General features: G+C 43.5%; 1 protein-coding gene across 1 annotated transcript in view; it reads right to left on the reverse strand.

The window, feature by feature from the left end:
• ADCY2 (adenylate cyclase 2) overlaps positions 1-24,399 on the reverse strand; it is a 515,387-nt gene that overhangs the window by 80,083 nt on the left and 410,905 nt on the right. Inside the window, exons 15-16 of the mRNA XM_010588063.2 lie at positions 13,339-13,423; positions 1,750-1,887 (exon numbers count right to left, since the gene is read on the reverse strand). Of these exons, the coding sequence (XP_010586365.2) occupies positions 1,750-1,887; positions 13,339-13,423 (223 nt within the window). The remainder of the gene's footprint in view (positions 1-1,749; positions 1,888-13,338; positions 13,424-24,399) is intronic.

Consider the following 24,399-nt stretch of genomic DNA (forward strand, 5'->3'; position numbering starts at 1 on the left):
CCTGAGACAGAGGGGCATGCTGTCAGGTGAAGGGGGTGATCAGGGAGGCCAGGTGCCTGCGGTCGATGATGGGGATGGACAGCCAGAATTCCAGACACCTAGCTCCTGGCCGGGCAGAAAGGGTGGAAGGACGAGCTGAGGTCTCTTGGGTACCACCTTTCCAGGCATCCTTCACGTGGGTTTCTAGGCAGGGTGGATGGAGGCGGGCATGTGACCCATGGTGGCTTCTGCTGGCTTCGCCCCCACCCAAGTATCTGGGAGGAACTGGACTATCTGTAGCAGAATCTTAGAGATGGATGCAGCACAAACACCAGGTCCTCAACTACTCCGTAGCCTGGCTTTTCACTGCTTCTTCATGCAAAATGTCTGCTCTTGCCGGAGACACCAAATGCTTTCCCTCCTTCTCATCTCCTGTCCACGTCTGCGCCTGCCTCCCGCCTTCCAGGTGACCTGGTAGGCCCTGGTCTAGCGGTGTGCAGTTGGCTCCCAGTCTTTGGACCTCTGCAGTGCTCTGTGGTCAGTGTTCTCACGTGTTACGATGACGTCGTGATGGCTGGAGGCTCTCTGTCCCCTTTTCTCCACTCTCAGCTCCGGGAAGGCGGGAAGCTGAATTTGCCTGGGCCTCCAGCAATGTGCACATATTTATGTTCAATCAATCTGTTTTTGCTAAATAAATACCATCTGTTTCTAAAAAAACGACGTCATTATCATTTAATATATATGGGGTATCTTGTCAACCTGACTTTATGTTTCTGGTAGGCAAGGATACGTGTGCCTTAATTGTATTAATAGAATCACTCACACACACACGCACGCACACACGCACACGTGTACACTATAACATAATGTCATAACAGTCCACATTTCCAACAACTAGCAAAGTGTCGGAAAACTTGGTGGCATAGTGGTTAAGAGCTATGGCTGCTAAACAAAAGGCCAGCAGTTTGAATCCACTAGGCCCTCCCTGGAAACCCTATGGGGCAGTTCTACTCTGTCCTATAGGGTCTCTATGAGTCTGAATCAACTTGACAGCAACGAGGTTTTGGCTTTTTGAGCAAAGTGTCTGGACAAGTAAAGTGTCATAACCCCTCACTGCTGCTGCAGCTGATGTGAAAATACCATGTGTCTCAGGGTTCAGTGATGACTTCAGTGTCTACTTTGGGGGTGTATAACGTAAAGATTACAGCCTTGAAAACCCTATGGAGCACAGTTCTAGTTTGTCAGATGGGGTCGCCATGAGTCAGAATCAATTTGACAGCACCCAGCAACAACGACAACTGGTGATAACCATAACACTGACATACTAAGAGTGGTCACTGCGTAAACGTTCACACAACGCCAGGGAATGTCCTGAGTGTGGGGTGACATGGGCTCACTCCATCCTCACAGCCACCTCGGCAGACACATCTCAGCTCTCGTTTTTGGGACAGGGAAAGGAGTCTGAGGGAATTTTGTGGAAAGTTTCCTCCAACACCACAGCCGGTACGTGTGGGGATGATGTTGCAATCAGCCGTCGGCTCCCCAACAGGCCACCTTGCTCACTGCCCTCTCCCAGTTGGTGACTCCATCATCCCTGAGTGGAAGCCACGATGGGCATGAAGGGAGACTCCTGGAGACCAGCCCCATCTCAGGGTGGCATCCAGAGGGGCCTTTCCCAGGGACATGGCTGCAGAGCTTCAGGCAAGATTCCCAATGTCTGTCAGGACAGACAGCAGAGGGAAGGATGCCCCCCTTGCACGCAGTACTCACCATGTTGAACACGGCCATGGTCAGGACGATGGCTGTGGTGATGACAGTGAGGGAGACCCGCGGCCAGGGCCGGTTGGCGATGATGCCCGACGACTTCAGGAGCCACCTGAGCAAGGTGGATGCCTTCTTACTGCACCGCTGGTGGAGACAGAAAGAAAAGGCAGACGGTACTCTTTATGCTCTCCCGTCTCTTCACCATGATGTTCACACACCCGCTACTGTCGAGTGGATTCTGACTCATGACAACCCCATGTGTTACAGAGCAGAACTGCTCCATAGGGGTTTCTTGGCTATAGTCTTTATAGGAGCAGTTGGCCAGGGCTTTCTTCCATGGCACCAATGGGTGGTATTGAACCACCAACCTTTTGGTTAGTAGTTGAGTGCAAACCATTTCTGCCACCCAGGGACCTCAAAACCACAAAAGTATCAGTAACTCTCCCAGATAGAACAAACGGTCCTGTCTTCCCTGGTGGTCCCATATCAGGGTCACTAACACTAGTAAGGAAACCCTGGTGTGGTGTACTGGTTAAGAGTTACGGCTGCTAACCAAAAGATCGGCAGTCTGAATCCACCAGGTGCTCCTTGGAAACTCTGTGGGGCAGTTCCACTCTGTCCTCTAGGGTCACTATGAGTTGGAATCGACTCAACGGCAATGGATTTAACATTACTAAAATCACTGCTTTATGGCATCATTATTGCTAATTAAGAACAAATTAATTAAATTTCTATGTCAAACATATGATACGCTTGCTGTTGTTTTGTTTCCACCAGATTGGTTCCGTCTCATGGCTACCCTACGTACAACAAAATGAATCACTGCCTGGTCCTGCACCATCTTCAAGATTGTTGGTGTGCTCGAGGCCATTGTGGTAGCCACCATGTATTCTGTGTGCCTTCCAACAGAGGGGCTCATCTTCCTGCATACAGAAACCTGTCGCTGTTGAGTCAGTTCTGACTCACGGTGACTCCATGGACTACAGAGTAGAACTGCTCTGTACGGTTTCTTTGGCTGTAATCTTTACAGAAGCGTATCACCAGGCCCTTCTTCCATGGAGCTGCTGGGCAGGTTTCAACCACCAATTCTCAGGTTAGTAGTCGAGCACAAACCGTTTGCACCACCCAGGGACCTATACTGGACAATATTCTGTTGTGATTCAAAGGGTTTTCATGGGCAAGTTTTTGGAAATAAAACCTTTCGTCCCAGTCTGTCTTAGTCTAGAAGCTCTGCTGAAATTTGTTCAGCATCATAGCATCCCAGCGCGAGCATTCTGCTCATGTGACATCCTGGTCAAAATAACACATCAACGGCTACTGGAGCTACTGTCCACGCACGCCCCCGCATGTGCGAGGGACTCCCAGGAGAACGGCCATGTTCCTGTCTGCTCCTATACGGAACACTCGGAGCTGCTCACTGTCATGTGTGGGCTTGGTATGTGCTGAGTTCAGGACAGCAGACTCAGGGTGCAACTGGTCCCATTCTATCGCCTGCAGAGTGGTGCAAACAGTTAAGCACCTGCCTACTGAACCGATAGGCTGGCGGTTCAAACCCACCTAGAGGTGCCTCAAAAGACAGGCCTGGTGATCTGCTTCTGAAAGGTCACAGCCTTGGAAATGCTATGGAGCAGTTCTGCTCTGCATGTGTGGGTCACCATGAGTTGGAATCGACTTGATGGCAACTAACAACAACAACAATATGCCTCACGTACCCCTATGCAGTCGTTTTTAAACTATGGAGACAAATATTCACACCAGCATTGTCCTGGAAGGTCAGTCAGGGAGGCAGGAACATGCTTCTTTTCATTACTAAGTAGACGTAGGAAGGAAAACTGCTCTGTGATATAAAGGTTGGTAAGAACTGCTGGTGGTAAGGACAAGGAGATATAGGAAGATGAGGGTAGGAAGATGAGGGGTGGAGATGTGTACCTGGAGGTACAATGAGAAGCTCTGTACCCGGAAGTACAATAACAATGAGAAGCTTTGTACCCGGAAGTACAATAACAATGGAAGGGGAAGGAGGAAGATAAAGATGTCAGGGGCAAGGTAAGAAACCAAAGACCAGCAAGAGAAAGGAAAAAGACTATGTTCTTAATACAGAATGAACCTGAGTAAGGAAAAATGGGAACGCTGATTCAATTTGCACCTGTTTATAAAAATTACGACTTGAGCTTTGATAAGATAATTTAGTTCAATTTATTAGGCTTTAGGTTTAGTATGCAAATAAAGTTCCTGGTGGAGAAATGAAGTTACCAAAACCTAGACTACCTCTAATTAAACATAATAAATGATCACATTCCAAAATATACTTTGGCATTTACGCAGGAGACACTATTCAACTGAAAACTGGAGAATGCCTGCTATGAGTCCAGCAGTTTAGCCATTTTACTCGGTCTTTGTTTCCTGCTGGCCTAGTTTCAGCCAAATCTGTTTTTTCCCTTTGTTGATCCTCAGGGGGTCTCACGGTACGCTGTGATTGGCTCTTACAGGGAGCCTAAGGAGCCCTGGTGGCTCAGTGGTTAGGTGCTCGGCTGCTAACTGAAAGCTTGGTGGTTCGAACCCACCATCTGCTCTTGGGGAGAAAGATGTGGCAGTGTGCTTCCACAAATATTTCAGCCTTGGGAACTCTATGGGGCAGTTCCTACAGGGTCACTAGGAGTTGGAAGTGACTCGATGGCAAAAGGTTTGTTTTGCAGGGAATTCACTGTGTACCTTCTAGAAATGGTCTTGGCTGTTAATGCCACTCTCATCCACTAACAGATATGAGCTGGGTACTAAATGGGTGGAGATGCAAAAAGGATCTGAACGTAGAGGAAAGCTCTATCGTAGAGGTGGTGCCAGCACAGGAGCGGTATATGTGGTGAGGCAGGAAGGGTGTGGGGTGAACATTAGTGTTTGTAATCCAGCACAGATAGCGGGTTCTCCTCAGAAAAATAAAATGCTCAAACATTTTATTTGGAGAAAAAAATAAAAAGGAAGAACGTCTACCCCGAACATTAGATTTTCTTTCTTCTTCCTCTCTACCTTTCTATCATCCTCTCCTCTCCCTTTCTCTTCCCTTCTTTCTTTCCCTCCCTCCTTCCTGTCCCTTCTCTTTCTTTATTCCTCTTTATCTCCCTTCCTCTCTCTCTCTTTCCTTCTTACCATTTACACTGGAAACAACTGGAAGTTTCTCACTCAGAAATTCGTAATACAGTAAAACCTGCAAAAGCCGGAACTGGTATAAGGTGGGAACCTGTCAGAGGAGGAAAACGCAAATATTTTCCACTAATAGAGAGCGATAGAAAGGTGGTAAGACTGCAACCTGTCAAAAGTGGAAAACTTGCGAGACCTGGAGAAACAAGGCAGTCCCGTCCAGTTCTGGCTCTCACAGGTTTCGCTGTCCTTTAACTTAATCATTAACAAAGTTGATGGCATTCACAATTTCATTAGTGCCCATTTAAAAAACAAGTTGAGGAGCCTGAAGAGAAGTCGATGCTTATATTAAGTGAAGTTTAATAAAAGAAAAAACATTTGGAAAACATTTAAATATCTCAAAGTGACTCTGCAGCAAACTTTCATGATTAGAAAAACAAAACTCATGCTAAAATCTTGCCTGAACAATATGGTGGTGAAGCCATTCCTATAAACACGAGTTCTTATACGTTTTCCTAAAGGAGCATCTACCTCAGCATTTTAAAGATCCAAGGACAGTCTTCCTGACTAGCAGCGATGAGCTCGAGTGATAAGCACACATTTAGAGCCCCCCAGACTGGCATGTGTACCTCGATTATCTGTCTGTGCTTTAATTTCCTATGGGAAGACGTCCTCATTGGAATCAATATTTTACAAAATCAGCCTGCATCCCTCAGTGGTCCTCCACCGTCAGGGACCTTATAACACTGTCCATGTTGTGTTATCTTGGCTGACGTGTTTGTCTTGGGCCACATAAAGAGCTAGGTGAGGGCTCTGACCACATCATACTCTTCCCTGGATTTCCAGAGCCTAGCACAGTGCTTGGCAAACAGTAGGGACTCAATAAATGCCAGCTGAACGGATTCATTATCTTAATGGTTAACCCAAAGAGGAATTCCCAGGGGCCAAAGCCCTGGTAGCAGAGCGGTTAAGAGCTTGGCTGTTAAACAAAAGGTCAGCAGTTTAAATCCACCAGCGGCTCCTTGGAAACCCTATGGGGCAGTTCTATTTTGTCCTACAGGATCACTATGAGTCAGAATCAACTCTATGGAATTTTTTTTTTCAGAGGCAAAAAAGGAGCTTCATGCTGAGGGCCTGGGGCTGAGGGGCTGGCCCAGGGGTGTCCTGGCCTGGACCCAGGATATAGCATCTAGAAAGTGGGCTTTTAGCACCCACAGAGAAAAGGAGATGCTGCCATCAATCTGCAAGGGGGGGTGGGGGGCGGCAGCTGGGACTGAAATCCCTGAATAGAACCAGCAATCTTGAAAGGCTGGCTCTTCCATATGGGCATTTTAGAGAAGCTCCCCACCAGCCATCTGTCAGTGTGTTGTACTGTGGTGGCTTGTGTGTTGCTGTGATGCTGGAAGCTATGTCACCAGTATTTCAAATACCACCAGGGTCACCCATGATGGACAGGTTTCAGTGGAGCTTCCAGTCGAAGTCAGGCTAGGAAGAAAGGCCTGGAGATCTACTTTTAAAAATTAGCCAATGAAAACCTTGTGGATCACAAAAGAACATTATCTGACTCGCTTGCTTTGAACATGTCATCAGGAGGGATCAATTACTGGAGGAGGACATCGTGTTTGGTGAAGCAGAGGGCCAGCGAGGGTGCAGGAGACCCTCAGTGAGATGGACAGGCACAGGAGCACAGAAATGGACTCAAACATTGTGAGGACAACTCAGGACTGGGCAGAGGGCCCACGAGGGTGCGGGAGACCCTCAGTGAGATGGACAGGCACAGGAGCCACAGAAATGGATTCCAACATTGTGAGGACGACTCAGGACTGGGCAGAGGGCCCGCGAGGGTGCGGGAGACCCTCAGTGAGATGGACAGGCACAGGAGCCACAGAAATGGATTCCAACATTGTGAGGACGACTCAGGACTGGGCAGAGGGCCCGCGAGGGTGCGGGAGACCCTCAGTGAGATGGACAGGCACAGGAGCCACAGAAATGGACTCAAACATTGTGAGGACGACTCAGGACTTGGCAGAGGGCCCAGGAGGGTGCGGGAGACCCTCAGTGAGATGGACAGGCACAGGAGCACAGAAATGGACTCAAACATTGTGAGGACGACTCAGGACTGGGCAGAGGGCCCGTGAGGGTGCGGGAGACCCTCAGTGAGATGGACAGGCACAGGAGCCACAGAAATGGACTCAGACATTGTGAGGACGACTCAGGACTTGGCAGAGGGCCCGGGAGGGTGCAGGAGACCCTCAGTGAGATGGACAGGCACAGGAGCCACAGAAATGGATTCCAACATTGTGAGGATGACTCAGGACTGGGCAGAGGGCCCGTGAGGGTGCGGGAGACCCTCAGTGAGATGGACAGGCACAGGAGCCACAGAAATGGACTCCAACATTGTGAGGACGACTCAGGACTGGGCAGAGGGCCCGCGAGGGTGAGGGAGACCCTCAGTGAGATGGACAGGCACAGGAGCCACAGAAATGGCCTCCAACATTGTGATGACGACTCAGGCCTGGGTAACGTTTTGTTTTGTCGTATATGAGGCTGCCACGAGTTGGAGTGGACTTGAAGGCAGCTAACCATAAATCTATCTAGAGTAACTCCATGTTTTAACTACCTCAGGGAAGTGTCAATCAGCTTAAAATGATAAATAAAAATTCTAAATATGGGTTGTTATTCTTGTTGAGTGCCTTCGAGTTGATTCCGACTAGTAGTGACACCATGTGACAGAACTTTCCCGTACAATTTTCTTGACTGTGATATTTAAGGAAGCAGAGCATTAGGTCTTTTTTCCACAGAGCTGTGAGGTGGGTTCAAACCACCAACCTTTTGGTTAGCAGCTGAGTGTGTAGCCATTGTACCACTAGGGTGTTGGGTTAGAAATTACATTATCTCCGTGATGATGAGAGTCGCATAATGAGGTAAAACCCAGAGAAAGTCCTTGAGACTCTGGCAGAAGCAGGATGGACACTGTTTGTAGATGATACTTTATAAGCCAGGGTACAATGGACATCCCAGTTGGGAGGGTGGGGGGCAGCCCCTTTGAATATGGCCTAAAAAAATTATGAATTGCATGAAGCAATGCACCTGATGTGAGAGAGTCGGCAGGCATACCCATAGCAGAATTAGCACCATGAGAACTTCAGATAACTCAACAACCTAAAGTGGACTATAAAATAAAATAAGGCTAAAGTAATGAAAGAGGGGTTAGAAGCCATAACAAACGAGCAGGTTGTTAAGAGAAAAAAATAGGCATACTTAAAAAATGAGCCATACAGACTTTGGAGATGAAAATGTGGATACTGAAATAGAAATCCCAGTGGTTATGCTGAGGCACGTGTTGGTAATCTGAGAATAAGAAAAGAGCTGAGGAAATACCCTATAAAATGGCATGGACAGAGAGTTGTAACACAGGTAAGCCAAGTTGTGACACAGAGGATACGATGAGGAGACGCCACAAACTTCTAGTAGGTGTTTGAGAAAAACAGAACTGCAAGACCAGGAAGAGGCAAAATATGAGGAGATATCGGCCAGCCATGAGCGGTTGAGTGCTTGGCTCCTAATTGAAAGTCCGCAGTTTCACAGGGAACACAACAGAGAATCCCTGATGCAGCAGGAGAGCAGTGGGATGCAGACCCCAAATTCTTGTAAAAAAAACCTGACTTAATGGTCTGACTGAGACTAGAAGGACTCCAGAGGCCATGGTCCCCAGACCTTCTGTAAGCCCAAGACTGGAACCATTCCCAAAGCCAACTCCTCAGACAGGGATTGGACTGGACTGTAAGACAGAAAATGATAACTGGTGAGGAGTGAGCTTCTTGCTTCAAGTAGACACATAAAACTGAGGGAGGTTCCTGTTTGGAGGGGAGATGAGAAGGCAGAGGGGGACAGGAGCCGGCTGAAGGGACACAGGGAATACAGGGTGGAGAGGAGTATGCTGTCTCGTTAGGGGGAGAGCAACTAGTAGTACATAGCAAGGTGTACATAAATTTTTGTATGAAGAGACTGACTTGATTTGTAAACTTTCACCTAAAGCACAATTAAAAAAAAAAAAAGTTGGCGGTTTCGAAGCCACCTAGTGGCTCCATGGGAGAGAGCCCTGGTGATCCGCTCCTATAAAGATTACAGCTTAGAAAACCCTATGGGGCAGTGGTACTCTGTCACATGAGGTCACTATGAGTGAGAATCGACTCAATGGCACCTAGCAACAACAGCAACATTGGCCAAACACTGTGAGGACTGGGAGCAGAATATGAGTTCTCTGGTTGAGGAGACACACCAAATCTTTAACTGGAAAAAGGAACATAACCCTAAACATGAATACAAGGAATCTGTTGCCTGTGGCAGACACAAATCAAATCATGCAAAAAAGACTAGAGAAAAAAAGACGTATTATCTACCGAGGGACAACAATTAGACAAGATGGTAGACTTCGTCTCGGTACATTAGATGTCAAAGAAAGATGGAGTCATGTTTTTAAAAGGCTAAAAAAATTATGATAAATTATCCCTTAATGAAGAAAAAATAAAGAGCTCTTCTTTTTTTTTTTTTAATACAAAAACTGGGCAAGGATATTATTCACCGTCTCTTATGGAAAGGGTTATAAAACCAAGTGCTTTAATAAGTGAAATTGAGTCCTGGGGAAGGAATGATATTCGGGAAGAATGAAGAAGAGAAACTGCTAGACAACAATAAGAATAATGAGAACAATGACTAATCTGAGCAGTTTAAATCTGGAAAAATTTAACAATACTCACACGGAAGGTGAGAATGGATGACCAGACTTAGAACATGGTGCCAGTATCATTCAACATGAGGATGGAGGTATTAATAGGCTCTGTCAACTCAGATCAACATGTTACATGTTTAAAGGTAGCCTCTAAAAGAATAGACTAGAATATAGAACTTTCAAGGCATTGGAGGGATAAAGAGGAATAAATAACGCCACTGGTCCAAGAGAAGAAAGAGACAGGAAAACTATACAGAAGCAAATAAGACACATGATGGATTAAAAACAAAACAAAAAAGATTGGAGAAGTAATTATAACACACAGAAACGTGATATACTTGTCAGGTGAAAGAGAGAAATTTTTGGATCAGAAAAAAAAATGTATGGCCATGTGTTCACCAGAGACACACCTAAAACCCGCACAATGACAAGGAAGAGTTGAAAGTAAAGACAGGGAGAAACAGACTCTGGGCAGATACTAACCGAGTGAAAGCTGGCGGGGTTGTACTGACATCAGAGAAAACAGGCTTCAAGGGAAAAACACTCCTGGGGGCTAGAGGGCTTCTCCATTAGCTGGGCACCTGACCTACTTCTTCTTCCCCAGGTAACTGCCATTTTTGTGCTTTCATCTCTGCCTGGTCAAGGCTGCTGGATGGCCTCCTGTTACCTCTGCTAGACTAAGCACAAGGAAACAACCTGGGCAGGAAACGCTCTTCTGATGTTTTCTAGAGTTTTCATTTGCTCTATCTGACATAGGTGTTCCAGGAGATGCTTTGCAGATAGGTGTGTGTGCTATTTTTGGTTGGAGTTATTCTCTTTTATTTGGTACAGAGATAGAAGTCCACCTAGGGGAGTTTTGTGAATTTAAATCTGGCAGTAAGTGTGCATTTACTGCTCCTCCTACTGGAGTCCTGGTGGCACAATGGTAAAGTGCTCGGCTGCTAGCCAAAAGGCTGGTGGTTTGAACCTACCTAGCGGATATCCTTCAAGATACCTTAAACAGTAGAACAAACCCTATTATCAGAATGAGACCCACAGCAAAACCACCCCCAAGAATTCCTTGCAGGATTTTACAAGGATTAAATCTGGACTAAGGATTACACCTGGCCACTTGGGGGAGGCTCCTTCACGGATCATACTCATTCCAGTTTAGAAAGACCAGAAGCCTTCACATTTAGTCTTTGTAACAAATTTGGCAAAATACAGGCTTCTTGTGAGGAGGAGGTAGGCAGAGTTCATCTGTAGCCTGGAAATCTTCTCTTTGTGAGACCACAGAGCTAGCAAGAGCTGCCCAGCATCTGCTGTGTGCTGCCAAGGTTCTGGGGAGTCTCCTGGAATGGGAGAATGAGGAGCTCTGGGTGTTGGTGGTGACAGTGACGAGGGGCCACTGGCTATGGCAGGTTCAACAGTGAGGTCAGATGATACTGAGGCCGGGTTGGGGGGGGCACTGCACAAATACAGAACATTCTGGCAAAGCCAGCAAAGTTGCTCTTGAGATTCCTTTTATGGCATGCAGCTTTGTGTTACTTTTCTACAGCAGCTTAGAAGGTGGAAAGAAAAAAAGGCAGCTTGAAACCTAGATACAGTGAAGCGTGCAAAAGCTGGAGCCTGTGTAAGGCAGAAACCTGTCAGAGAAGGAAAACTCAAATATCTTCCAGGAAAACAAGCTATAGAAAAGTGGTAAGACTGCACCCCATCAAAGGTGGAAAACTTGGGAGACCTGGAAAAACAAGGCAGTCCCATTAAATTCTGGCTCTCACAGGTCTCACTGTATATATTCTGACCTGCCTCCCCAGGACTGGGTTCTTTGGAAAAGACAATGAAAAATATGGCCAGTCAGGCACAACGGCATGAGCTGCTTTAGCTACAACTAGGTTTGGATTTCCAATGCAGCCATCACAATGGGTTCTCGTTCTAGAGATCTGAGAAGTGGCCTCAGAGCAGAGGCCTCACGGGCAAAGAAAAGAGGGGGTGACCACGTGTGCTCTCCCACTCAAGGAGTCACTCTGTGGACACTTCGCATATCAAGCACTTAGAACTCTGAAAGGCTCCCATCAGAGCATCTCAGAGTGGGTCAGACGCCCAGTCCCCTCTTCCTTACAATATTTTTAGGGGATTCAAAAAACTCCAGATGCCAAGTGTGCGTTGAGTAAATCAGAAACTACGCCTTCATTCTCCTAAGAGCTTTCAATCCAGTTTGAAACTATTATGTCGAACAGTGTACTGCTCTGGACAAATCTGCTGCAAAGGGCCTCTTTTAAGTGTTAAAAAGAAGTCATTTTGAGGACCAAGATGCACCTGACCAAGCCATGGTGTTTTCAGTTGTCTCATTGCATGCAAAAGCTGGGCAATGAATGAGGAAGACTGAAGAAGAATTGATGACTTTGAGTGAATTGTGGTCTTGAGGAGGAATACTGAGTACACCACGGGCTGCCAGAAGAATGAACACATCTGTCTTGGAAAAAGCGCAACCAGAATGCTCCTTAGAAACGAGGATGGTGAGACTGCATCTCACATACTTTGGACATGTTATTAAGAGGGACCAGTCCCTGGAGAAGGACATCATGCTTCGTCAGCAAAAAAGAGGAAGACCATCAACGAGATGGACTGACACAGTGGCTGCAACAATGGGCTCAAGCGTAGCAACAATTGTCAGGATGGCAAAGGACCAGGAAATGTTTTGTTCTGTTGAATACATGGCTGTTATGAGTCGAAACTGACTCCCAAGCACCTAACAACAACTATTGTATTGTAAATAAAATCCACAGAAGTTTGTGAAGGTAAGAAAGGAATGGACAGTGTCCAGGGCAGAGAGAGAGGCACGCTTGGGAATCTGAAGCCTGTTTGGGCAAAAGATTTGAACACATCAGACTGGGATGCAATGGAGAGGCTGGGCTCCAGGGGGTACTGCTTTTCAGAGCCTTTGAACATAGGGGGAAGGTTTAAAGAGGCCATGTGGCACTGAAAAGGGCATCATGGTTGGTAAAGAAGGGGGCCAACAAAAATGAGGGAAACCCTCAACGAGACAGACTGACACAATGGCCTTAACAATGGACTCAAACATACGAAGATCATGAAGATGGCACAGGACAAGGCAACACTTTGTTCTGTCATACATAAGGTCGCCATGAGTTGGAACCGACTCGACAATATCCCATTGTTGGCTTTCTTAGGACACTCTCGTGCAGAGTAGCCAGCTTGCAATACATGCTCTGGATTCAGAAAGAAGCTTAGATTTAATTATTATGTCTAGATCCAGCACTTAAGCCATAAGACCTTAACATGTTTGGGTAAAGTGAAAACATCAATAAAAAAACTTTTAGATTAGCTATTTTCAAACGTTCTGAAAATTTTAAATCTTAAAAGTGTGTGTAAAACACGCATTTGACTTAAATTTTAATCCTGTACACCAAGAGCCTCTTATAACATTTGTCCTCTTTACTAGAAATACTCTAAAAACTTGAGATGACACAAACAAACATAAATATGATTTAATGGTGTAACACTCCACATTTAAAGTGATTCTCAAATGAAAGTCTTGGTTACATATGAGCTGCCTCAGTTTATATTCTGAGCTGTTAACATGAAGGGAACATGTTTCTTTCCTGGGCTCTGTATCTCCTGAAATACTAAATGCAAAACTGCCTGTTTTGGAAAGCTTTAAGCAAGATGCCAGCTTTCTTCAAGTGAATACACTTTCAAAGAAGTTTCATTTTTGAAGTACCTACCAGAAGCTGCCCAGCGAAGCAGACGAACAGGATGAAGGTGAGTGAGAGAAATGCAGCTCCAAAGGAAAGTCCCAGGATGGTGGTTCTATCAGGAAACAGAAAAGGATGGATTAGTGTGGGGGCAGTTTCTACGATTCTGAAAATATTGTTTTTAGCTATCATTGAGTCAGCCCTGACTCATGGTGACCCCATGCACAATGGAACAAGATGCTGCCCACTCAGTTACGGATTGATCGTTGTGATCCACAGGGTTTTCACGGGCTGATTTTCAGAAGTAGATCTCCAGGCCTTTCTTCCTTGTCTGTCTTAGTCTGGAAGCTTCCACTGACAGATGGGTGATGGCTTCACATGAGGTGCATTGCCCAGGAATCAAACCTGGGTGTCTCATGGAGAATTCTGCCACTGAAGCACCAATGCCCCTACCGTTGTAGCACACCATCTCACAAATGCTGTCCTGACCAGTTCTGAGGCCCTGGCTGGAGCCTGGTCCATTCTGCTGCCTGAGCAGAAGATTAGGTCCACTGTCCCTCACTCCCTTTACTGGGCTCTCACACTCTGGCCCACCATACACTCACCCTGATTGCTCCAGGGCCAGGTACCCAACAACCAGGGACAGCCCCTATGCCCTGAGCCTGCAGAATTATTCAACATGCCCAATCTTTAAAGTGTTGAAAAGCAAAGATGTCACTGTGAAGACTAAGATGTGCCTGACCCAAGTCAGCCATGGTATTTTCAACCGCATCATATGTATGTGAAAGCTGGACAATGAATAAGGAAGACCAAAGAAGAGTTGATGTCTTTGAATTATGGTATTGGTGAAGAATATCGAATATACCATGGACTGCCAAAAGAATTAACAAATCTGTCTTGGAAGAAGTACAATCAGAATGCTCCTTAGAAGCAAGGATGGCAAGACTACGTCTTATATACCTTGGACATGTTATCAGGAGGGATCAGTCCCTGGAGAAGGACATCATGCTTGGTAAAGTACAAGGTCAACAAAAAAGAGGAAGACCCTCAACAAAACGGATTGACACAGTGGCTTCAACAAGGGGCCCAAGCATAACAACAATTGTGGGCATGGTGCAGGACTCGGCAGTGTTTCATTCTGTTGTACATAGGGTTGCTATGAGTTGGAACTGACTCCATGGTACCTAATAACAACAACACAACTATTTAGACTATATACTCTGTGCCACATGTACATGAAGAAAATGAAAATCTTCACAACTGGGCCAATAAACATCATGGTAAATGAAGAAGAAATGGAAGTTGTCAATGATTTCATTCTACTTGGATCCAAAATCAATGTCCATGGAAGCAGTATTCAAGAAATCAAATGATGTATTGCACTGAGCAAATCTGCTGCAAAAGACCTCTTTAAAGTTTTAAAATGGAGATGTCACTTTGATGACTAGTTTGTTTCTGACCCAAACTACTGTCTTTTCAGTCACCTCAGATGCATGTGAAAACTGGACGATGAGAAAGCAAGGCCGAAGGAGAACTGATGCATTTGAATTGTGGTGTTGGTGAGGAATACTGAATATACCATGGACTGCCAGAAGAATGAGCAAATCAGTCCTTGAAGAAATATAGCCAGAGTGTTCTTTAGAAGCAAGGATGGCAAGGCTTCTTCTTGCTTACTTTGAACATGTAATCAGGAAAGATAAATTGCTAGAAAAGGACATTATGATTGGAAAAGTAGGGGGTCAGCAAAAATAAGGGAAACCCTTAACACAAAAGCTGGAACAATGGGCTCTGAGATATCAATGATCATGAAGATGACGCAGGACCAGGCAACATTTAGCTCCGTTGAATGTGGAGCTGCCATACGTCGGAGCCAACTCAACAGTAACTAACAACTATGTGCCAAGTACTGTTCTAGGGCTTTACTTGTATAGTTTATTTAATCCACTCAAAAATCCTACACGGTAGTGTCTTGGTCATCAAGTGCTGCTATAACAGAAATACCCCAAATGAATGGCTTTAACAAAGAGGAATATATTTTCGCACAGTCTAGTAGGTTACAAGTCCAAATTCAGGGTGTTAGCTCAAGGGGAAGGCTTTCTCTCTCTGTCAGCTCTGGAAGAAGATTCCTTGTCATCAGTCTTTCCGGGTCGAGGGATTTCTCAGGCTCAGGGAACCCAGGTCCAAAGGATATGCTCTGCTCCTGGTGCTGCTTTCTTGGTGGTATGAGGTTCCCCTGTCTCTCTGCTCACTTCTCTCCTTTATATCTCAGAAGAGACTGGCTTAAGACACTACCTAATGTTGCAGACCTCCTCAATACAACTACCGCTAATCCATCTTACTACATCATAGTGATAGGATTTACAACATATAGGGAAATTGCACCAGAAGATCTAATGGTAGAAAATCATACAAGGGAATCATGATCTAACCAAGTTGACAGATATTTTGGGGGGACACAATTCAACCCATGACAGGTAGTTACTATTATTACCTCGAGGAGCTCTGGTGGAGAAGTAGTTCGGTGCTTGGCTACTAACCGAAAGGTTGGTGGTTCAAACACGTCAGTGGCTCTGCAGGACAGGGACCTGGTGATCTGCTTCTGTAAAGATTACAGTCTTGGAAACCCTATGAGGCAGTTCTACTCTGTCCTATAGGCTCACTATGAGTTGGAACTGAATTGATTCGATGGCAATGGGTTTTGGTTTATTACCACCTCATTGTAACAAATAGAATCTGAGGTCCAGAGAAGTTGAGAAACTCACCTAAAGTTACACAGCTATTCAGTGATGGAGTTGGGATTTGTAGCCATGAAATTGTATTCCCGACCCAGGTTCTGTTTCTAGGAGTAGACACTGTACGTTTCTGCCATGTTTACTGCTTTACTTCATGAGTCAATTTTTGATAATTTTCCTAGAAATTATCCATTTTGTTTAGATTCTCAAACATTAAAAAAATTCTACATAGTATTCTTTTATAATTTTAAAAAAGCATCCATATCTGAAATAATTTCTGCATGTTCTTTATGTTATTTTTCTCTAGATCAGATTTCTGAAGCTTTGCACGTTTTGTTGATCTCAAAAAATGAGTGCGTGGTTTTATCATTAAAATCTGTGCTTTCTGTTCATTTTCGATACTATTAACTTTTGTTGTAACTTAAAAAAATCTTTCCTTCAACTTTATTTAGTTTGATATTATTCTTTTTCTTGATTGTCATTTATTGCCAATCTAAGGATATAAATATTCATATAACTACTATTTTGGCCAAATCCCACAGCTTTTGATTTATAACTACTCATTGCCATTCTTTTCTAAAAAGCCTATTATTTCAATTTTTATTTTCTTTAACACAAGAGTCTTGGAGAAATGTGATTTTTGAATTCCAAAAGAAGATTAATTTTGATCTGTCCTTGTTATTTCTAATTTCATCAGATTTGATCTGCAACCGTGGACCCTATCATTTCTACTTCAACAATTTTTCTTCCGGGCTGTGATAAACATGTTCTACTTCCGTTATATCTATGGAGTTCTGAAAATGATGTGTATTTTCTTTTTTCTGGAAACAAAGCACGTTCTCTAACTACATGGATTGACGAGCCTGCTAAGGTAGTCAGATCCCCAATGGGATGACTTATTGGCTCAATTTGGTTTGTCGATTTTAGAATGTATTAACGTTTCCAGCCAGGATTGTGGTTCTGTCAATATATCTGAAAATTTTAACAATTTTTACTTTATTTCAAAGAGTTGCTGTGGTACATAAAGTTTTATGATTGTTAAAACTTCCTTGGTGACTGGAGCTTTGCTCACTATACATTGTCTTTCACGATGGATGTCTTTCTTCTGAATTCTGTCTTGTCAGAAATTTATACTACTGTTGCTTCCTTCTTTAAGTAAGGTCTTCCCAGAATAGCTATTTTTACCCTTTATTTCCAGTCTTTCTGTCTCTTTTTTATTTTAGTTGGATCTCCTATATGTAGGATAGAGTTGGCCTTTGGCTTACAGTCTCAATCCACGAGCCTCTTTCTTTCAATAGGGCATTTTTATCCATTCACAATTATGAAAATTATTAACATTTGACCAGTTCATTCCATCTTATTTTCTGTTTTCCATTTACGTGTTGCTATCCCCTCCCCTTTTCTAAGTTTAGTTAAATGATTGAGCTATTTCTTGCTCAGCCTTTTCCTCCTATTTGTTCAGAAGTTTTACACCTATGTTCTTACGCTCTTAAACTGTAAAGATTTAGATGCATTCATAGCCTGCTTTTTGTATTGATTCTATTTTTCTCCTCCTCGCTTTCTGCCTTCTCCTCTTCAACCTCCTAGGGGCCAATGGTTTTGTGTCTAAGGCCTGAAGTCGTCATTGCTCTTCATTATGTCACTGCAATCATGTAAACTTAACAAAGTTTTGTTTTTTTGGTTGAGCACCATCGCTTATATTTTTCCTCCCATCTCTGTCTTTCCTTTAATTTTTACATTAATGTCAAATTAAATTAAATTTACATGAAGTAAAATGCATAGATCCCCAAAGTGAAATTTGATGACTTTTGATTAATGTATATATATATACACATGTATGTATATGTGTGTAACCAACACCCCAATAAATACATACATTTTCACTGCCTCCTCTGGAAACCCCCACATTCCCATAGGCAACCACTGTTCTGATTTTTATCAACATAGATGACTTTGGCCTCTTCTAGAACATCATATAAATAGAATGATAAACTATAACCTCACGCATGTCTGGCTTCTTTCACCCAACATATTTTTGAGATTTTTCATCCATGCTGTGTGTATCAGTGTATTTAAAAAAAAAAAAAAAAAAAGTGACTTGTATTGCATTATATGAATGTACCTGTAATTTTCTTCATTTTTTTGTTAATGAATACGGTAGCTACACAGGGTGTCAGTAAACACTCTGACACTCTTCTGTTCAAAAGTTGACCCATTTCCCCTCCCTTTGCCTGTGAGTTAGAGTTAGTGATAACTTTTAATGACTAGGAACCCTGGTGGGTCAGTGGTTAAGAGCTTGGCTGCTAACCAAAAGGTCAACGGCTCGAATCCACCAGCCGCTCCTTGGAAACCCTTTGGGGCAGTTCTACTCTATCTCATAGGGTTGCTATGAGTTGGAATCGACTTGATGGCAACAGAGTTTTAATGAATAGACAGTGGCAGTGATGGTATATGACTAATATTTGGGGATATTTTAGCTATGCTATTGTTATCGATAAGTGATTTGATATTGTGGTTAGAGAACGGACTGTGAGCTTTTTATTTTTTCAGATTTATTTCAATCTTTTCAAATCTATTGAGGCTCTTCTACGGCCTAGCATGTTACACCTTGTTCAATGTCTCACGTGAAGTCTAAGAGGATGTGTATTCTGTAGCTGGGTTTAGTGTTTTATGAATGTCAGTCAGCTCTAGGAGTTGATCTTCTGTATCCTTACTTCAGTAGTGAAGGACAAAAAAGAGATTTCAAACATCTAATTATGCCTATGGATTTGTCTAATTCTTTCTGGTTCTGTCAGTGGTTTTTTCTCTCATGTACTTTACAGCTCTGTCATTAGGTGTTTCCCTGTTTTATGATTTTTATGTCTTTTTGATGAACTGACCCTTTCATCATGATCCAGTGTGTCTCTATATCTTTGGTAAAATTTCCTGTCTTTATCTGATATCAGTCTAGGTATAGTAGCTTGCTTATGCTTAAAATTTATGTGATAGATGTTTTATCCTTTTACTATCAGCCTAACTGATTTTTATAGTTAAAATGCATCTCTGGTAGACAGCATGTTGTTTCATCGTACTTTTATTTGGAGTGTTTAGTCTTTTCACATTTCATGACATGGTAGATTTCAAGCTTACCATCTTACTATTGGTTGCCTATTTGTGCCACCAAATAGCACACCACACCATGACCAAACAGGATTTATATCAGGGTTATGGATTAAATTGTGTTCTCCAAAAATGTGTGGGATTTCTGGCCCTTGTACTTGTGGATGTAATCTTGTGTGGAAAAATGATTTTTCTTTGGTATGTTAATGCAGTCATACCATATAGGGTAGATGTTAAACCTAATCATTTCTGAGGTATAAAAAGGCCAGAATAGACAGGTACCAGCATAGGGGAAAACAAATGCATGGGAAGATTGTCTACAACTCAAGGAATGCCTGGGGCTGGAAAAAAGGAAAGAATTGATACGGCAGAGACCCTGATTTGAATGTCCAGCCTCCTGTACTGTGAGAAAATACATTTATGCTCTTTACAGCCATTCACTTGTGGTATTTCTGTTACGGCAGCACCAGATGACTGAGCCATCCAAGAATGAAGGTTGGTTTAACTTCTGAAAATCAATTAATGTAATCCACCACATTAACAGAATTAAAAAAAAAAAAAAGTCATCAATGGATGCAGAAAAAGCATTTGACAAAATCCAATACTCCTTCAAGATAATAACACTCGGCAAACTAGGAACAAATGGGAACTTCCTCAACCTGATAAAAGGCACCTATGAAAACCCACAGCTAACATCATACTTAATGGCCAAAGCCTGGAAGCCTCTCCTCTAAGATTATGAAAAAGACAAGCATATCTGCTCTTGTCACTTCAATTCAGCATTGTCCTGGACAGGACAATTAGATAAGGAAGGAAAATAACAGGTATCAAGACTGGAAAGGGAGAATTAACAACATCTTTATTTGTTGTGTTCACCACTTATCTGTCAGTTTGGTTTGGTTTTCAATCACCTCATATGCACGCAAAAGCTGGACGGTGAACAAGGAAGACCAAAGAAGAATTGATGCCTTTGAATTATGGTGCTGGCACTGACTAGACCATGGACCGCCAGAAGAACGAACAAATCTGTCTTGGAAGAAGTACAGCCAGAATACTCCTTAGAAGCAAGAAGGGCAAGGCTTTGTCTCATGTACTTTGAACATGTTATCAGGAGTTATCAGTCCCTGAAGAAGGACATCACGCTTGATAAAGCAGAGGGTCAGAAAAAAGAAGAGTCTCAACAAGATGGACTGACACAGTGGCTACAACGATGGGCTCAAACATGGCAACAATTGTGAGGATGGCACAGGAATGGGCAGTGTTTCCTTCTGTTGTACACAGGGTCATCATGAGTTGGAACCGACACGCAGCACCTAACAACAATAACAACATATTTGTCGCTTGTAAGATCTTGTGTACAGAAAAGTGTGCTACAACCCAAGTTCAAGACTCAAAGGCTGCTTACACTCCTGTTGACTCGCTCAGACTGAGTGTGCGCTTGTGTCCATGACATGCTGACACTCATGTTTGGATGGAGGTACCTCTCATCCCATGAATCCTCGAACAAGAAATATCAGGAGGCATAGTGATGGTTGGTCAAAAGCTCTTAATTAGAACCATTTATCCTACTTGTTCTAATGAAAGCATGTTCAGGCCCATTGAGCATACCAAGATGTTTGTGTAAATTAATCAATTTTAATTAACATTCTGGTTGCAAAGCTGTTTTCTTTTTATGACAGAAGCATAATTGATTTATACACACACTAAAAAGCAAACTTGACATGAGGCAGGGACAATTACCCTCTCTAGTGATCATTTTGGATGTCGGCACTTTAATCAAGAATATTGTTAGCTATATGGAAGAGGCCATTTCTCCTTCCTCTCTCTCTTCTTTCCCAGTTCATTGCTTAAAGGCAGTCCTGACAACGATGAGGGGGTACATTTGTTGACAGGAAAAGCCCAGCAGAAATACACATCCCCTCAAAAAGTCTAAAAATTATATTAGTAATAAACCCTTTCTATTATGACGCAGGTCCAGGCAACATGTAGTTGTTATACAGAAGGCCACCATGAATTGGAGCTGACTCAAAGGCATCTAACAACTACAACATGAGAAAATAATTATATCTTTCTCTGAAATTTAATTTATTGTGATGAGTTGCATTCCTTCTCTTTCTCTCTGCCCTCACCTTCCTGCAACGGATGATTCAAGATTTTCTTATTGACGCCATGCTCACATCTGTTATACGGACGACGAGATTTATAAGCCAACATGAAATGACAAAAACTCTTCTTTTTTTTTCTTTTTAAAACAACAAAATTTCAAAGTGGAAGGGAATTTGGTCCAAAAGGAATCACAAAGTGAAAACGAAAGAGGCTTTTAAATATCCATCACTACTACGGTAGCCTTTCTCTGATGATAGGACTTAGCAGCTCTGAGACATTCTGGACACTGAAGGTTCTGTGATGTGGAAAGGAGAAAAGAATGATATTTGGCCCAGTAAGAAAGCTTCCACTTTATAGTGACAATAGAGACTGAAGACTTAAATTTTCAGACACACTCTATCCCCCAGAAGGCCCAGTCTTCTATTCTACACTTACACTTCAGTTGAGCTCTTTCCATCCATGGATTTAAATACTACCTATGTGCTGAATGTTCCCAATTACATCTCTACCTCCAGTCTCTCCCATGAACCCCAGGCTCGTCACTCCACTCCCCTCCCCTCCCCACAACACTCCACCATCTGGACATCTGATATGCACACACGTCTTTAATGCTCAGGACTAAACCCTGGATTCTATAGGTTCCTTCCAAAATCTGTTTCAACTCCAGGTTTCCCCCTCTGTGTAAATGCAACTCCATTTTTCCAGTTGCTCAGGCCCAAAATCATAGAAGTTAACTTTCTCTTACTCCTCACATCCAATTCAACAGCGAGGCCTGTCTGTATCACTCCTCACAACACAGCCCAGGATTTGAGCACTTGTGACCACGTCCATTGCTGCCCTGTGCAAAACACCATGGTGTCTCACCTTGCCTCCCAGTTTCCACCCTTTCTCCCCACTCCTGTAGCAGCAAGAACAACACTTTCAATGAGCCAGATCATAAAATAAAGCAGAAGAGACTAGAGAGTGATGGAAAGTGGCATTTCAGATGATAGTGACCACCACTGCTCATTGGTGACACTGAAACAGAGTCCTGAATGAGCTAAAATAGGAAATATGTGGATATCTGGCCAAAGAACCTTCTAGATGATGAGAGCTACAAGTGTATTCAAGGAACAGTAAGGAGGAAGGGTGGCTGGGGTAGAGTGAGCCAAGGTGAGAGAGGTGGAAGCTGGGATCAGAGGCGCTGTTGGAGAGGGGATGACCATGCTGGCCTTGTTAATCACTGTAAGAACTCTGGATCCATTCTGAGTGGGATGTGAAGCCCAGAAGGATCTGAGCCCAGGGCATGATATAGCTCTTTTGAAAGTATTGTTCTTGCTGCTACAGGAGTGGGAGGAAGGGTGGAAACTGAGAGGCCAGGTGAGGGACCATGGTGTTTTGCACAGGGTGGCACTGGAGGTGGCCAAAAGTGCTCAAATCCGGGGCTGCTTTGTAAAGACTGATGTAGACAGGTTTCGCTGCTGGATTGCATGTGAAGAGTAAGAGAAAGTCAACTTCTTTGATTTTGGGCCTGAGCAACTGGAAAAATGGAGTAGCATTTACAGAGAGGGGAAAACCTAGGGAAGAAACAGTTTTGGAAGGAACCTATGGAATCAAGGTGTTTAGTTCTGGGCACTAAAGACGTATGTGCATATCAGATGTCCAGGTGATGGGGTGCTGTGGGGGGAGGAGTGATGAGCCTGGGATTCATGGGAGGGACTCGGGGTGGATATAATTGGAAACATTCAGCACATAGATAGTATTTAACCCAGCAACCCAGTGCCGTCGAGTCGATTCATAAAGAGAGTTATTTAGCACTACTGAATTACTACACAGTCATGTGTCACTACATGTGTCTTCACTAATAGAATGTAAGTTACATGAGAGAATAGAATTTTTCAGGTTGCTGCTGTGTTCCATCATCTCTAACTACGCTTGGCATGTTATGGTGCCCAATGGATAGCTGTTGGATGATTCCACAAATGCCTCATTGAATGCGTGCATGAGTGTCTAGGGTGAATTTCTATTTCTATTATAAATGCTCAGAATATGCCTGTGGATACAAGGTAAAGGTAAACTGGTCTGTTGCATCAAGTAAAAACACACTCAGCTCCTTTTTGTTGTTATTACCTCTCAAATCTCACTATACTCATGCCATCTAGCTAACAACAAAATTGGTTCTCATTTCCAGTGACAGTACTGGTTTTCTTTTATATATACATACACAAACAATTTTGTTGTTGTTAATATACATAGCAAAACATACACCAATACTAATTTTTCCATAATAACAACTTTTAGCCAGGCAACGGGCAACTCAGACTAAATACTAAATGTATCAGACTCCCTTGCGGCTAGGTTTGGCCATGGGACTAAGATCTTGGTCTTGGTATGTACACTGAAGTGTCATGAGATGGCAGGCACGAGCCCTTTCCACCCTCTGTGTCCTAGCCTGTTCATCTATCCTGCTGCTCAGGATAAGGATGCTGCCATCTTAGAGAATGACAATGACAAACAAAGCCTTAGGGGCAGCATAGTGCTGAGCAGAGGAGCTCGTGTGTCCAAGGACTCTGAGGACCAAAGTGTTATACTAACCTCCGGCAGCTTACTTGGGGTTTTCATTTACGTGGGTGAGAAAGAAACTCCTAACTTATGTTTAAGACATAAGTACGAGGTATTTCCTCATTCTGAAATGAACCTAACCCAAACTAGTATGTTGTTCATCTCTGTAAAAGCTATGTAGTTCATTTATCTTGGGCAGTGATAATCAAACTTCTTTTTGTTGGTCTCTCTTTCTCTTTTCCTTTCTTCCTTTTTCCTCCCCTCCCTCCCTCCCTCTCTTCCTTCCTTTCTTCCTTCCTTCCCTTTCTACTTCAGAACGACAATAAGGACCAAAGACTTAAATTTCTTCCTTGTTTTCTTTTTTTTTTTTTTTACCTTAATACTCTCTTCTACTGAATCAGATACACAGAAAATAATTTACTTTCCTGGTATTGACTGTTTGGACCATAAATCTGTTTGTCCACCAAAGCCAACTCCCTCGTTTGTGTTTAGAAAACCAAGACTGGGGACAGTGGTAGAATTCTTGCCTAGTAAGCAGGAGCCTGCAGTCCTGTTGGCATAGTGGTTAAGTGCTACGGCTGCTATTCAAAAGGTTGGCAGTTCAAATCCACCA

Source organism: Loxodonta africana, chromosome 2, assembly GCF_030014295.1.
Source record: "Loxodonta africana isolate mLoxAfr1 chromosome 2, mLoxAfr1.hap2, whole genome shotgun sequence".
NCBI lineage: Eukaryota > Metazoa > Chordata > Mammalia > Proboscidea > Elephantidae > Loxodonta > Loxodonta africana.